This window comes from Paralichthys olivaceus, chromosome 20, assembly GCF_024713975.1.
Source record: "Paralichthys olivaceus isolate ysfri-2021 chromosome 20, ASM2471397v2, whole genome shotgun sequence".
Lineage (NCBI taxonomy): Eukaryota > Metazoa > Chordata > Actinopteri > Pleuronectiformes > Paralichthyidae > Paralichthys > Paralichthys olivaceus.
Window position 1 is genome coordinate 10295248 of NC_091112.1, and position 16993 is coordinate 10312240.

The following is a 16993-nucleotide window of genomic DNA, read 5'->3' on the forward strand; positions in this document are numbered from 1 at the left end:
AACCTACTCCTCTCTCTCTCTAAGACGCACATGCACACACACACCGCCTGCCCTCTCATATCTCCTTGTCTGACAGTAAGTGTGTTAGCGTCAATGCTGGCCGCCATCCAACCAGCCCAGCTGGTGAGAGAGGAAGAGCAGGGCAGGGAGTGAGACCAAGCGGAAAAGCAAAGAGATGGAGGGAGATTAGAGGTCACTATACTGACGGGGTCGGGGATCGATGCTGGCGAAGAGATGGTGGGCGTGGAACAGTACAACCAGTAGGCTGCAGAATTTTTTCTTGCAAGTGGTCAGAGCGTACGTGCCAACTGGTCATGACCCCTTTTCAGGTACAGAGCTATCAACAGTCCACTTCTGGGCGCCATGGCTCAAACTCTGCACCTCTTATCAGTGTGGATCCGACTGGTCTGCAGCCAGCGGACACAGACAAGGCAGTGAATCAGCAGCTGCATCACAAAGCGTGGGCGCTCCACCTACAGTGAATTAAACTGCAGGGATGTGGGAGAAGTGGCCCATGAAGATCACTTTACCTCATCTCAGGCCTGATCTCTCAACTTCTGACAGATGATTATAGTTTTTTTGGCCACAGCTCTCATTACATGTTTGACAGGTTTGACATCCAGCATTTTAGCTCAGACAGGACGTTCCCTGCAACAATGTTGGACATTTAGTTCGGTGGTGTGGCTCCACTCGTGTCATGCTTTGGGACAAATATAAATTAGCTTGACACAGACTGTCTATTAGTGGCTAAAAATGCACATAGTTAATAAGTATGGTCACGATGAAAGATACCTTCACAGTTTACCTAAGCGGTTTTCAGACATGAAAATTTCCCACAGTTTGCCTTTCACAAACGAAGAGAGCAGCAGGAGATTTTCCAGGTCAGACAAGTTCGCAACAACAGAAAAAATGTTCCGATCATTCAGGAGCATGCAGGAGGAAAAACATATGATGTATACATTTTTGTTTACAGCACAACGGCGTCGGCCGTTATGACTTATCTCTGATCTTGTTTTCTCTCCAAATTGATATCTCCATGTTCATGGCCGCTCTTTTTCATCATGAGGTATTTGGATTCTTCCAGTTGTTCTTGTGCGTTGCGTGTTAGAAACGTTATCAGCAGGCCCACTTGGTCTGAGACATTTACGCAATATTCTCACATGCACTCACTCAGACACATCGGAACATGTCTGGAGCAAGTGACTGGGACATTTGCGTTCTCACATACAGCCCCCTCTGGAGAAGCAGATAAACAGTACGTCTATACACAAGGAGGTCAGGGAGGTAAATTGCTGAAGGAAGTCTGGCGAATATGGAAACAGAGCTCAGCTTTGTTGTATACAGATTCAATAAATATCAAGTGTGACATCATTTAACATTGGACGGTACCACGAGGCTGCTCAATTACAACTGTTTTATCATACAGGGATTTCTAAACATGTGTGGGTCACAAGATGAAGCTGAACGATCACAAGACGTTTAATGGAATAGGAAAAAAAAGCCTGTGACGCAAGTGGACACTGTTTAATTATTAAGGATTATAAATCACTGGTGGTATAATCTGGATACATACTGAGATGATTTGGTTCACAGGAGAGACTGAGGCGTGCTGAGGTTGAGACTGTAATGGATAACGTTGTGATTTAAGTCTAGGGAGTCAGCGATCAGGACCACAGCATCCTCCATTGTACCTCTTGTCCCTCCTTCAACGTGCAGTAAATGGAGGGACAGATAGAGGAGTGGGACTCACAGATGGTGCCAGGGAGCAGAGGGAGTATTCAAATGATTCTTCACAGCTTCGGTGCTCCGAGCTGCTGCAGCAATCGAGGACATTGGCTCCGATAACATCTCACATATTAAAAAACCCACAATAATTATTTCTCCCAAGCAGAGCAGCATTGCAGCTATAGCTTAAAATGTGTGTGTCCGTGTGTGTGTGTGCCAGGCATTGTGCAGCAGCAACCGCAGCCTCTTGGGTTACTGAGGAATGCATTTGAAGACAATCATAATGAAGCTCTGTATCTGCCCAGCTGTAGCCTGAGGGGGATCTCTGAACTGTACTGAACTGGACTGCAATCAGTATAACTACCTTTACTTCCTATTGTATAATTATATACACCCATTGTTGCTACAGACAAAACACTAACACACACCGCAAATTGTCATATAACCATCACACACACACACACACACTGTGTCTCATTGTCAGGTTGCTGCAGTGTTGCCGCGTTCATATCACACACACTCAGCCCCATAATCTTGCATTTTCTTCCGAGTCTGATCCTAAATTAAAATCTGGAACAAATCATCTCCTGTGGAATATTAATATTTGTGAAGCTGCCGCATTGTGAGCTCAGGTATAAAATCACAGCTTTAAACCTGGAAAACAAGCTCACACACACACACACACACACACACACACACACACACAGAGCAGCTATAGTGCACAGGAATAAATGTATACTTCAAAGCCTGTTGTCAGCTTCAGATCAGGTTTCCACCTGAGTCACCGCTCGGAGGACACGCCTGTATTCGCTTTGTCAGAACATGACATTACCTTAACAAATGCTGATTCTTTTTCTGCTCCGTCCTTCAATTTAGTTTTCCCCTTCTCTTTTTACACAAGTATACATAATTACATACTCCAAGCTCCCAGATTGTTTTAAAATGAGTCCAACTGGCACCGCACGTCTCACAATGGCACTGCTTCATACATTGCCAAAAACCAAGATCGCATTCACCGCGCAGAACCAGCGGCGTATACAGCTGTCATCTTACAGTTTCCCTTTATAACGACTGGGAACAAAAATGCAGCGGTGGAGGGAAATTTAGGGCAACATACAGATGATTTTGGCCCCAGGTTATGTGTGCAGAAGAAGAGAGCTTGTTGCGTCTCATTGTGGTTAGTTAGCAATGTGGCACAGGCTGAAAGTATAGCTGTTTATAGCTCCTGAAAAACAGGCAAAATGCAGAGCTGGCCCTGTTCAACTCCCTTCAGAATCACATAAAACCCACACAAATACGTCTGAGGGGTATTTGTGCGCCCATGTACACGCACACCACAAACAAAACCTGTGATTATACCCATTCAGACATATACACACTGTAATTACATACAGTGACGCACTGCTGCCCGACATACAGTGATTTAACACGTATAATATTGTCTCATAAATAAAACATGTCGAGACCCAACACGTGATGCACACTGAAAAACGAAAACCACAGCACTTCCAAAACTGGAAATAGTGTGTCCTGGAGGTTGTTGTTGGTTTGTGTATGTGTTTTTGTGTAGGGAACTTGTAAAAAGAAAAAAGCAGGAGGTGGGCCCTGGGGTGGACTCTGGAGCCGCCTCGGGGGTCGGATGTGTGTTTATTTAAGTGTGTGTTTTTCGGAGTCACGCTGAATTTAGGGGGCTAGCCTCGAGATAAGGAATGGAGTTTAAGATGAAAGGGAAATGGGGCGAGGATGGGGGATACACTGGCACGGAGTTTGTGGATCAGAGAGGGGGAGACGAGGAGAGGGGAGGCGGAGAGGGAGGGACAGAGAGATGGAGCGGGGGGTGGGCAGACGAAGGAGCAGACTGTTTTGATGTTGAATTTTAGGTTGTTTATTTGACATTACATAACACCTCTGCTTATATAGTTTGAGCACTTATAGTGTGTGTGTGTGTGTGTGTGTGTGTGTGTGTGTGTGTGGGGGGAGGTCTGGTAACTTCTTACTGGGAGATGGGAATTTCTGTGAAAGGCAAATGTTGCCCATAGCAACGGCCTTCATTGTAAAACTGATCCTTGGAATACAACACACACAAACGCACACAGACACACACACACACTGGCAGCCATGCTCACACTGACACATCTTTTCAGTACTTTGCCCCCATACACACACACACACACAAACACACACACTTTTAGCCTGGATGCGTGAAGCACACTCACTCTCAGGCTCTACTTTGTGAAGCTCATATCCTCGGTATGTGTCGAGGCTCCAAACAACTTCAAGTCAATTTCATTTTCAGGAGGTACATATAGCGTTTCAGCTCCGACTCATGCTGCGATGTGATGGACTGAAATGCTCAGGTTTCTAGATTCCATTATGCTTTTATTGGCTTTTAAAGGCATCAGGTTTCCTCTGTCTGGAGCCGGGGAGGAGCCTCAGCTTCTGTGTGTGTGTGTGTGTGTGCATATACATCCAATGAGCATCACACAGGCTAGTAAATACACAGCTCTGCTGGGCCTCAGGATGGGCTTAAGATTGCTGAGGTGATAAGTTTGCTTTGGTCACATTTGCAGCAGTGGACTGACTGTTTTCCAATACCTGGAGCTACACCCAGCCCTTTGTTTTATGCAGTGAAACAGTGCACTTCTCAATCTAGGTTCAAAATTCAGCTTAGAAACAAGTATTCAGCTCCTTTACATAAGTAAATGTTGCAATACCACATTATAAATTTTCATTACAAGCATTAAGTAAGTACATATTTTACAAACAACCTGTATGTAAATGTTGTTCCTCGTAGTGATGATACCACAGAACATTATCGCCTGACTCTGCAGTATATACCCCTCTGCTCTGCAGACTGTTTAAGCAACTTTCAGCTTTTAGCGTTGTTTTTTCACATTTCTGGCAACTTTTACTTTCCCCGGCAGGCAGCTGACATAAATCCTCTATCCATTACCTGACCACACCGGCAGCTGATGGTTAGTTTGTAAGGAATGAAGCATTTAGCTGCTGCAGAACAGCCAGTTCATGGTCAGGAAGTGGTTAAAAATAAATAAAAATGGAGCTTTAAAGTGTGAAAATGAAATAACCGGTGATGCAGAATGACGTCCAACACCTATTTCACTTCACATAATGTTTAGCCTGATTTTTCACTTGCCGACAAATATTAAAACTCACCGGTCAGTCATTAAGATTGAACTGTCAATGTTGATCTTGTATAAATGAAGTAAAATGAATAGTTTATATTTAAAACTACAGTGGCAGAAAGTAGCAGTTAAACATATCAGTAGAAATTAATGATATTTTCACAATAAATGTACAGTGTATAGTATTTGTTAATGTGGCTGCATATATAGACTATCTGCACATCTCGAAAAAGAACAGTGCTGTGCATCGTGGTTTGATTATCATTGTACTGCAGTATGGGTGGTGTCTCCTAAGTGCATGGATCTAAACTATTAGTTGACCTCATGTGATGGGAAAAAGGCCTCTGAGTGCTAAAGTGTGTGTTTAAACATGGCAGGGATGTGGGATTGAGGTCAAGAGAAAGAGAGATGAATGCTGAGAAAGAGAGAAAGGGAGAGAGAGGAGGGATCAGCCTCAAAGTGACCGGAGGCTCGAGGTCGTTCACTTCAGAGGTTCAAACCTCAAACGATCCACAACTAATCTCTCTTTACCTGACCCTGACAGAGGTCGCCAGCTGAGATCACGTTCTCCCCTCTCAGAGATAAATAGGTTGAATCCTCAAAGTGCAGATGTAATTCATTCAAAGCTATAATATGTAACAATTCTTCATCAAAACACTTAAAAACAACTAGACTTCTGTTATATATTTAGTTGACTTGCATACTTACATCATCCAAAACGTTGTGGATTTCATATTGCACTTTTAAAAGACTGATATTTTCCTGAACCTGACGCTGAAACAATAAGTTGATCGATTGATGAGCTGATCGATCATTTGACAACTGATTGAGGAAACATGCGAGATAAGAGTTTCGTGTTTCAGCCTCTCACATGAGAGGATTTGCTGCTTTTCCAAGTTTCATTTTATACACAAAATCATTTATGCATTGGGATTGTAAAATTTATATTTTTTGTAACATTCTACTGAAATAAAGATTAACCTATTGATCATTAATTAAAAGACTCGCTGAAGCTCGAGTTCAGAAGTTAACTGCTTTTCTGGGCTGTGTATCTTTACATTCCGAGCATCAGCTGCGATTGACACAACTAAATGAAACCCCTCTCTCCTTAAACGATGTTCCTCTGCCAAAATCCCAGCTTTGGATCAACTCATTAACTATGCTCCTCCATAGAGCGTCAGACAGACAGATGTTAGCCTGTCCCCCACCATACCGCGTGTGTGCCTGCATGTAATCTGCCAAAGTGGTTCGTCTTTCAGATGTGAATGACAAACAGCTCAGTCATTCGTGATGAATAATTCTAATCTCTGCACCCCCCCACCCCCTCTACTCTGTGTCTCCAACAGGGACAGACGTGGTCGCCATCCATCGATGACGAAGGCTCGACGAGAGACGAGTTCTACGATGATGAGGACCTCTACTCGGGCTCAGGCTCTGGCTGTAAGTGTGTGTGTGTGTTTGTGTATGTTTCTCTGTGTGTGTGTGTGTGTGTGTGTGTGTGTGTGTGTGTGGTTAGTTACACATTCACGCCCTGCTTCTTTCAAACTCGACAGCTGCTGGGTTTCAATCTGCTGACCCTGAGGACCCTGCTGCCTCCTTCCACCCCCCTTCCCTCCATTTATGGTTGCTCTCATTCACCAGACTTCACATGCACAGTCACACAATGCAGACAGGCAGGTTTTGATGCAGATTAATAAAAAACACCTTTAAACACAGACACACTCTTGCAAACAAGAAGTAACCCTGGCCTGATTCTCCCAGATCTCGTTTGCTCTAATCAGATTACAGTCCACACAGATTAGACGATCACACGCATATACCAGCAGTCAGTTGGGTGCACCTGTCTGCGTTTGAGTGAGCTGGCTGTCTGCGTGCGTTGGAATTACCTGCTTAACGAAAATCACGTTGGTGTAATTCAGGCTGATTTTGTGATCTGGCTCCTGAAGCTTGAGCACGGCTCTCCTTATTAAGCATGACTCATTGAGGGCTGCCCTCGGTTCACGCACTGCGCTATAGTAGCGGGCACGCTCAAAATAAATTACAATTCAGAGCAGGAGAGTGCAGCAGAGGCACCCCCTGTGGTTGAGACAGCCGCCCAGTAAATTGCTTCATCTCAAACTGTGATACAGAGCCGTCGGATTCCGAAGAAAAGATTCATTTTCAACACACGGTTTGTGCGTTTTGTGCCGCCACAGCTCCTGAACGGGGCATTTTGCGACTGTCTGATGTGTTTAACAGTCGTTACATTGTTCCAGGCCATATTTCCATATCCTCTCCAGCACCTCTGTCAGCTTTCATGCCATTGTGTCTGTAAATTCAATTTGTTTCTCTTTCAACTCGGGGAGCTCCACAGCTATAACAAAATGAAAGGTGTTATAACACTATTATGAGGTTTAAGAAGAAAATGAATCACTCGGCATTCACCATCTCCTTTTCTTCTCTTCTCCTTTCTTGCACATTGCTGACTAATTTTTAATATGCACTTTTCTCTCCTTCCATACCAAAGCAACAGAAACATTGATTTAATCTCCTGCTCTCCCTGTTGAATACAATCAAACCCACAGTTCACCATCGTTATTCTGTTTCTGTTTTCTTGTGGCTAAATGGAGAAAAAGTAGCGATTTGATTGCAGCTCTGATTGTTGCGATGATTCATCGACAAAATCACGACTTTATGAATTAGAAGTTACTTGACAAAACAAACCCAGCTGTGTATGTGTCTCTAGGTTTAATGACATTTAAAATGTATCTTCGCAGATAAAGTTAAAAGAGCAGTCCACCCAGTTCTACAAACTAAAGTCAGTATGAGACAAGGTTATTTGAGTTTGGGCTGAGTAAACTGAAATGTAAAACAGAAAGCCTGAACATTAAAGACTGGAGATGTATAATTTGAAAGACATGGGCATTAATCAGGCAGGGGGAAATGTAGGATGCAGCGTTAGGGGAGAAAAAGTCAGATAATGCTTCCATATAGCAGTTTAGATTTTATTTCTGTGACAGCTTTATAAAAAACCAATCCCTCATTGCTGCATTGTGCCATTGACTTTACGCCTGCATAGTCCCAACAGGCTTACATCATAGCTATCAAATGTCACCATCTTGGACCATCACTGAGGGATAGTTGACCTCCAAGATGATTGGAGATGATTTAACTAAAACAAACTTCCTGTTTACTTTGTGGTGGGTTATATACACTCAGGGGCCCATCAGATTTCAGATGAGGCCAACTTACAATACTAACTTTAAATATGGCAATTTCAATTTGTTTTTCTCAGTACACAATGTGCTTGAACAAGGAACAATTTTTAAAATATATTCAATGATGCGTGGAACAGTGATCAAGGAATGATGTGCGCCTCACTGAATCAGGAAATGTGGATGGATGTTGGACATATAATTTATATTACGCCTTTATGAACTCTAATTTAGAAAAATGTAGGTCTGTATGCTTTATACACTCGAATGCATCCATTAGATCATGTCCTCAAGAGTCCGCATAAGGGTTGTTTCAGTGCAGCGAAAATTAACAATCGAGTGAAACAACACCTGTTAACGATGATGCAAAATGATCATGAATTTGAAATGTCTGAAATATCAATTCGCTGCTAATCGAGAGTAAACTTGAGTTTGTGAGGCAGCCACAGTTTTACTGTTATCTGTGAGAGTGTGGGCAGGTGGGTTGTGTTCCACACTGCATCCCGAGATGTGTGAGTGAGATTTGTACATAAATTCACTTGTGGCTGATGGATTAGATCATGTTTAAATTCACCACATTCTCTGCTCTGCTCCTCTCCAGTTCCTGAGGTCAGTGTGAGGCCGACCTCAGTGGGCGTGTCCTTCACCACAGAAGAGCCCCTCATCCTCTCGACCACCCAGGCCACTAGCCCCGCCCCCTCCGCCTCACCTGCGGCCGAGCCCAGCCCAAGCCCAGAGGAGCCCACCGCCACCCCGACGCCCACCGAGGCAGATGGAGAGAGTGGTGCATTCTGGGAGCGAGAGCTGGAGAAGGAGAAGGAGCTGGAGAGAGAGAGGCAGAAGGAATTGGAGAAGGCCAAGCAGCTGGAGAGGGAGAGAGAGAGGGAGAGAGAGAGGGAACGGGTCAGGGAGATGGAGAGAGAGAGGGAGAGAGAGAAGGAGAGGGAGAGAGAACGTGAGAGAGAACGAGAGAAGGAGAGAGAGAGGCAGAGAGAGAGAGAGCTGGAGAGGGAGAGAGAGCTGGAGCGAATCAGGGCCGCTGCTGCCGCCCAGACCACCGCTGCCCCAAAGTCACCTGCTGCCATCCCTGTGGTGACCACCAACCCCGCAACCAGCCCCTCAGAAAGTGCAGCACCCTCGGCTGGTTCTGATGACCTGAGCACCACAGAAGAAGAAGAGGACGTCTACCTGTCCCCGGAGCCTTCCTCGATGTACCCCGGCTTCGACATGGAAACCACCACAGAAGACAGATCCACCACAGCAGAGACCACACCCGAGGCCACAACAGCTTCGCCTACCACCACCACCACCGTCAGAACCAGGGTCCCCTTCAGGCCCAGGGTTCCCATGACAACAGCCACTCAGGGGACGCCGACGGAGAGAGAGACACCTCCACAGCAGCCCACAACCACACAGGTAGGAGTCTCATATCACAACATGCCTCTGACAATGGATTAGATACTGTTTTACATGTTAATGCAATATTACAAGTACAATTCTGGTTCCAAAAGAAAGCTCCTTATTAACAAATACAAACATGTGTCATCAAAAATCTTTTCTCATTTAAAGAGTCAACATGAGTTGATAAAAAACCACTCTGAGCTCTGTCACTTCAGTATGAAGCTAAAGTGGAGTTGAAACTGGTTCTGTCCAAAGTCTAAATCTCACCGACTAACATCCAGTACCTCAATTCACAAACAGACATGTTAAAATGTGTGTTTTGGAGGCACTGTAAACTTTGGTGAGAGCTGGTATGTTTTGCCAAAAAATAATTGTCTACCTGAAAAGTCATTACGTCATTAACTGTATTTTCCCAGTTTATAGTTGTTCTTATCTGGATCAAACACTCATGACTGGTTCTTAGGGATGTAAATGTAAAAGTGTAGTGCGCACACCTCTACCAAGGCCCAACAGTCCCCTTTATGAAACCACATTTAAATTATCTCGATCTGGAAATCTTTCTTTTTACCAGTGTAAATATGTCTAAAGAGACAATACAACTCCTAAAAATGTTCCACTGGACAGCAAAGACTTTCTGGTGGACGATTACTATTTGATATGACACCAGTGTAGGCTGTTCAGCTCTTTTCAATTTGTCAACTTGATACTTCCACTACAGAATCATCTTCATCTTTAACTATAATCAAAAATGGTACTTGAGTAAAGTGATTTCCAGAAACTGCTGCGTCCTGTTATATTCAGAAAATGTTTCCTAAAAGCAGGAGTTAATGGTGTATTAGTGGATTAATATACATCCAAATGAAGGAACATTTCAACGGCTGCAATTGTGTGACTCATTTATGTGTTTTAAATATCTTTTGGACAATGAGTAGTTTGGCTCAGAACAATGAGATACATAAATATATATCAGGCTTTGGCTGCACAGGCAGAACTTCTCAGTGGGAACAGTTTATTCTGCGTTTTGATGGGATTTATTGACAATAAGGAAAATATAGAAAATCAGCAGTGTCAGGTTTGTCTAAACACAAGAACTTTTCCTGAGTAAAACTACTTTTGACAGGATGATGATTTTAATCAGGGGCTATAAGAGGAATAAAATTGCACAGTAGTAGGTTTGTTTCACTTGGTTCCAATAGAGGTCTGATTCCCAGGCTGAGTTCGTATGACGTCTTTACCACTGACAGTTAAATTATTTACAGACCAGAGTCATGTATATGATTTGTGTGCATGTGTTTATTTGCAGTGTCCCTGTATTAAAGCATGATGCTTTTAGACTGGTCTGGTTTTCCACTTTGTAATTAAGCTCCCAGATTTTATGAAATGCGTATATGTGCTGGACGACATACAGCTTTCCACCACTCAGAATATACAGAGGCTCATTGTTTCAAATTGGAACATGTGCCATGGAAAGCTCTGTGTTTCAGTTGGACAAGTTTCAGTCCAACAGCTCCATGAAACAATGTTAGTCTCACTTTCCTCTCTCTCTCTCACTCTCTCTCTGTCTCAGGAGAATAACAATGAGGTGGGTGCTGCAGGGCCAAGTGGAGATTTCGAGATTCGCGATGATCGTCGGAACGAACTTGGTCGAGGGATACTGCCTGTAGATCCTGATCTGATTGGCAACACAGTGGATGGAGGAAGCTCTGCTGCGCAGCTGCCACAGAAAAACATCTTGGAGCGAAAAGAGGTCTTGATAGGTAAGAATATCTTCCAGTAAAATCAAAATAATGTTTCCGTTTTGTTACTATTTTGTATGTTTCCTCTTGTCTGAGGATTTGTCTGTCTGACCCTGTGTCTTCTGTCATTCTGCCTCAAATAATAATCACCCTGTAGACGGACAGATTCAATTTCCCGTTGCATCTTGTGCTCTTTCCTTTTCCTTTTTTGGGAGCTGCATATACAAACTGGTGTTACTTTGCCTCCACGTAGTGTGGATTCATCATGTGCTACTTAGCCCAGTTTGACCCATTGAGAACAAGCAATCCTCTTGGGTTATCCGACCCCTCCTTTCTCCTCCTGTCTTTTTCTCATCATTTTCTCTTTGGGTAAATCCAATTTCTTTTGAAGTGCCCCCCCCCTCCTGATTCCAAAGAGCTGTTGTTAAAAGCGAGGGAGCAGCCAACTCGCCCGACCTGACTGGCTCTCTGTCTCTCCTTCAGCTGTTCTGATTGGTGGACTGCTGGCGGTGGTTTTCGCTGATTTCCTGGTCATCGGTAAAGAGCAGGAGGCAACAGACTTTAGACTAGACTGTTTGTGTTATAGAACCAAATTACAGCAACACGTCAGGCTCATACATTCACATATACAATGGTGTATTCAGGCGCTTCATTTAGCAGAAACACGTCTTTGATTTTTCACACTGATTCAGGAGGCTTTCAGAATTTTACCCCAAAACGATGAGATGGGAGCCATTAAGGCAAAACAGGAATAATGCAATTTCTTTTAAGTCTTGAAAAATGAAGCGTATTTTTGCCTCAGGCAATTTTCTCGAATCGTATGATAATTCAATTTTATTTGTTTCCTTCATATTGATTTTGATCAAAATCCACCACCTCTATTCCTCCTTCATAATCTATACAGTGGTTCAGAGTGTTGTAGCAGCTGCATCAATATTTTAAAAAGACAAAGCGTCTGCAGGCGAAGCTCTGCACTGAGGCTCATGGGTGCTCTGAGCTAAATACTAATGTTAGCATATGAAGCATGGCAGCTTTCTCACTCTGCCAAAACTAACATGAGGATGTTTAGCAGGTGTAGTGTCTACCATGTTCACCATGTTGGTTTAGGATGATAGTAAAAAATGCTAATTAGCACTGAACACAAAGTAAAGCTGAGGCTGATGAGAATTGTATAAACCACAGAGAAGTGCACAAATTAGAAAATTCACTGGATGGAAATCAGCAGTATCAGCTACATTGGGGCCAGCTCAGAGCATTCAAGATTCAAGAACTTTATTATCATTGCGCAAGCACAATGAAAGTACAAAACTAATATCCTCAAATACAATTTTATATATATATATATATATCATACAATATTAATATGTATATAAAATTTCAAATAGCTGTCAAGATATGTAAGTATGGACCAAAGTGATTTACAGATTTGCAGAGGCATGTATTGAGCAGGTTTTAATAAGAATTCTTTTTTAAATAAAAAGAAATTGTGCAATTATTTTCCTTATCTAAAATACTTTGTTTTCCACATTAAAAACAAATATGGGAAATTAACATATTCCGGCACAGTTTAAGACAAAAAGTACAAAATGTTCAACTACAAGAAAAGGTGTTTCAGAGATGTCCAGTTCTTTTGCAGTTCTCTGACGGTGACATGGTGGAAAGTTATATTGTTTTAAATGGCCCAGCTTGTAAAGTCTGATACTGGCCTTAATGGTACACACACAGTAAACACCTCCCACACAATGAATGGAAACAAAGTGTTCCTCTTGCATTTAGGAAAAACAACAAACACTTTGTTCACTGTTATGGCATCAACACCAGTTCTTTTACTGAGGAAAGTTTTTTTTCTTAATCCATTTGATTGCGTCACATTCATCCATCGCACACAGCAAGAGTTCATTAGTGCTACGTGCAGTGAAAGGTGGAAAGATGCAGCGCCTGGATAGGTTACACCAGCCCCATCGGGCAAAACTACGATGTCGCACTGCAGGGCTGCAATTTAGCACAAAGCTGTTGGCAACGCAGAACGTATGTTGGCCCATTCAGGCTCATCAGTCCTCACTTAGCAGCTAGGTGATAGTGATGCTGTGGTAGCTTTGCTCTGCTTTCAGACTAGAGTGTTTTCTAGTAGTGATGTAGTCCGCTGCAGGATGTAACCGTGGCGCTAATGGCATTTTTGTGTTTGTTTATGTGTATTTCTGCATTTGTAGCATCTACACTGTAATAATCTGGAAAGGTATTCTGATTTCCACCATGTCCTTCTGCATTTCTCTAGCCGTGATAGTGGGAGGTGTGGTCGGCGCCTTGTTCGCGGCCTTCCTGGTGATGCTGCTGGTGTACCGGATGAAGAAGAAGGACGAGGGCAGCTACACGCTGGAGGAACCTAAACAGGCCACGGTCACCTACCAGAAACCAGACAAGCAGGAGGAGTTTTACGCATAACACTCGTACGCCAGAGAGACACCGCACACCGAGGGAGAGAGAAAGATGGAGAGAGAGAGAAGAGAGATACTCTCAGTGCCCCCTCGTCCTCCTCCTCCTCTTCTTTGTTGCTCCAACCTCATCTGCTCGCCTCTCCTCATCCCTCTCTCCTCTCGTCTCCAAAACACTTGAGAGCGCCTTTCTCTCTGCGGACTTGGAACTTTCTTTTCAATGAAAATGAAAAAGAGGACAAAAAAATCCAAATATATTCTGAAAAAAAAATCCCACATACACACGAGATGTTTTTAAAGTAAATGTTGTTATTAATATTCTACAGATTCTCTTGTTCTGTATGTAATGATATGATTATTTTCTAAAAAAAAAACTAAACAGAGCAAAACACAAGCGCTTAACCTGTGTTTTCCAACACACAAAAGTCCCCCTCTTCTGTTTTTATGGAGCAAATGAAAGGCTTAAAGGAAAGAGGAGAGGAGAGGGGCGGAACGAGCTGAGGGAGACACAAAAGAGAAAAAAAAACAGCGTGATGGGCTCGACTCTGCCCCTCACCCCCTCACAAATAACACGTAGGGCGTCTGGTTGGCCACACAGAGCCAAGGGTCAAAGGTGAGAGGAAAGGTCTCTTTTGTGCCTTCCATCCCTTTGGTGCTCAAACACTTACATACATACAGCCACATAAACACACGCACATGTACACACACACACACACACACCACACTTGTATCTGCTCGAAGGTGGCTCTGACCTCTCTCTCTGTGCTCAGCCAACCAGAAAACAACGCTCAACCCTTGGCGTGTTCCACAGCGTCGAGGAGCAACTGTGGAAACACCGGCTGGTCGCGTTGAGGCTCGCTCCACGGCCGTCTGCTCCTCTAAGCTGTACAAAGAATAGTTATGGAAAGTAATAATAATCAATAATATATCAATGTTTTGGGCTGATGGTGAACAATAATAATACCGTAATAATAATAATTATGATAATAATAAAACTTCAACAGGAGGATGTGTATTTAGCAGTTTAAAAAAAGTTTATATGTAAATATTGTATCCTTTCTGACATCACTAACCATCTGCATGATCATGAAGAGTTTTTATTCATCACATTCGTCATCACTCTAGATGAGCTGTGCTCTCGTCAACCACACAAACACACACAGGCATACACAGACACATTAACACACCACACAGACTTTAAATATACTGTAGATCATCATCATTCAAACACATATCAACCCCATCATCATCATCATCATCGCCATTGTGATAGTCATCACTTTTGATACGAGCGCGATCGGGTGGTTTCAATATGTTATTGATTAGTTGTCAATCAGTTGCTGCGGTTGGTTTAGAGTTTGGTCTGTTTGTATAAAAGCACAACTATCGTTTCAGTCATCACGTTGTCCGCCATCACGTTAACCCCCCCGACCCACACACCTTTTGCATGCCTCACTTTGTTTTTTCTTCCACCATTGGCTCTCTGTTTGGGGATGGGAGGGGCCACTGGGAAGCATGAGGGGCTTTAACGAAATCAGGAAGTGGAAATCCGTGCAGGAAGTTGCTCACACATGCACTAATTCAGTCAAAAACAAAATCACAGTTAAAGCATTGGTTATGATTGGAAGAAAAGAAGACTGAATCAGTGTTTGTGGTATCAACTTAAACCTGCAGCACCATTCTGGGGACCGGGTCATGGGTAATGGGGTTTAGGATTCAGTTCGGGGAAGGGGATTGTGAGGAGGGCTGTGCTTCTATCTAAGAGATTGTAACAATAACCACACCAGTGTGACTGGGCTAGTAGCTTCTATTATACTCAGTACTGTAGAACAAAAATGCATGGGAGTCAAAACTATACTAGTCTGGGTGTGCGTGGATGCTTGTGTGTGTGTATGTTTTTGTCCGTGTGTGTGTGATAGAAAAAGAGGGTTGAGTTTAAGATGGAATGTACTGTGGTCGAGAGTGTGTTTACCTACCCCAGCAGTTCTCACGCTCTTCCACAGACAGGTAACACACCTCTTCTACTCCTGTGTGTACGTTGCCTGCCCCCTCGCCAGTGCGAGAATATGTGCGTGTGTCTGCACCTCATCTAAAGCCACCACCTGTATGTGTGTGTGTGCGCGTGAGTGTCTCACCTCGGTATTTCACAGCAGACTCTTGTGTACACTGACTAGCCTGTCGATGTGTGTGTCTGCGTGTGTTTAGTCTGTTCACTGCTGAATGTGGGGCAGCTGGTCCCTCACAGTGGCTTTCACACACACACTGACTGTGTCTTCTCACTGTCTGTCTGTCTGACTCGGCCTGTCTGTCTCTCTGCAACAGGGACAGATGGACAGGCAACACGCCACTTTCTCACAGGCAGGAATGATCTTAACACGTACTGTCTTTTCTAAAGTGACTGTCAAAATGTAAACGTGTGTTTGTACCCATATAAGCCTGCGTAGCCAAATAAGATGTGTGTGTGTGTGTGTGTGGGTGAGAGAGAGGGTGGATTTGTATGTGTGAGAGTGTAGGTATGTGCGAGTGTGTGTGTGTGTGTGAAGCCTAATGGAGGCTACACTACTCTATGTTTGCTGTTCCCATTCCTGTTTTTATACATTTGCATTTTTTTAAGGCTGAGTTTCTGTCATTGGCTGAGTGGGCGAGAGGAGGCGGATCCTCCACGCCACTGCCCTGTCACTAATCTGCCACTCTGTTCCAAATAAAAAAACCTGATTGGGTAAATCTGTCCTCTCTTGTCTTTCCTAATTAGAAAATAGAAATTGAGATGTTGTTTGTGTCCAGTCTGGTCTCATGAACACATGTTGCACTGATCATTAATCTAAATTGAAGAACAATCACATGCACACCCTGTTTCCACTTTATTTACTACCAGCAGTGGAAAACATTTAAGTACTCCTATCTCCCTATTGATGCCACCTACAGCTTCAGTTCTCTGTCACCTCCAAGTTTCCATTAGTGCTACAGGTATTAGCATCATTATTTGTCCAGTAAACAACTGCTACTCCTGTCCTACAAAAATATAATGTGTAAAAATATTCAGCTTGTGTAATTTGAATAAACACCATTTGATTCAGCAATGTGAGCACAATATAAAGTGAACAGTCAAATGAATACATTTGACACACTGCAAAACTGGACTAAAACATTACATGACAAAGCAGAACCCACTTTAACCAACATTGTACTTAACTTGAATTTTCCCTAAAACAAATACACCATTAATCAAATACCAAAACCAATTACCATGCAGTGAACATGGGGATTTCACAGCCTCTGGGGATCACGGGAATCCAGCTTTGATCTTTTATATAATTGTGCATTTTTTTCTCACACAAACGCTTTGAGTGAACTCTAAATTC

General features: G+C 43.2%; 1 protein-coding gene across 2 annotated transcripts in view; it reads left to right on the forward strand.

The window, feature by feature from the left end:
* sdc3 (syndecan 3) overlaps nt 1-16355 on the forward strand; it is a 35829-nt gene extending 19474 nt beyond the window's left edge. The window contains exons 2-6 of one of the 2 annotated variants that reach the window (XM_069516915.1): nt 6215-6308; nt 8664-9478; nt 11031-11220; nt 11683-11736; nt 13475-16355. In XM_069516915.1, the coding sequence (XP_069373016.1) occupies nt 6215-6308; nt 8664-9478; nt 11031-11220; nt 11683-11736; nt 13475-13641 (1320 nt within the window). In that variant the 3' untranslated portion in view covers nt 13642-16355. The remainder of the gene's footprint in view (nt 1-6214; nt 6309-8663; nt 9479-11030; nt 11221-11682; nt 11737-13474) is intronic. The other variant, XM_020090748.2, reaches the window with a different exon arrangement.
* The last annotated feature ends 638 nt before the right edge of the window (nt 16356-16993 follow it).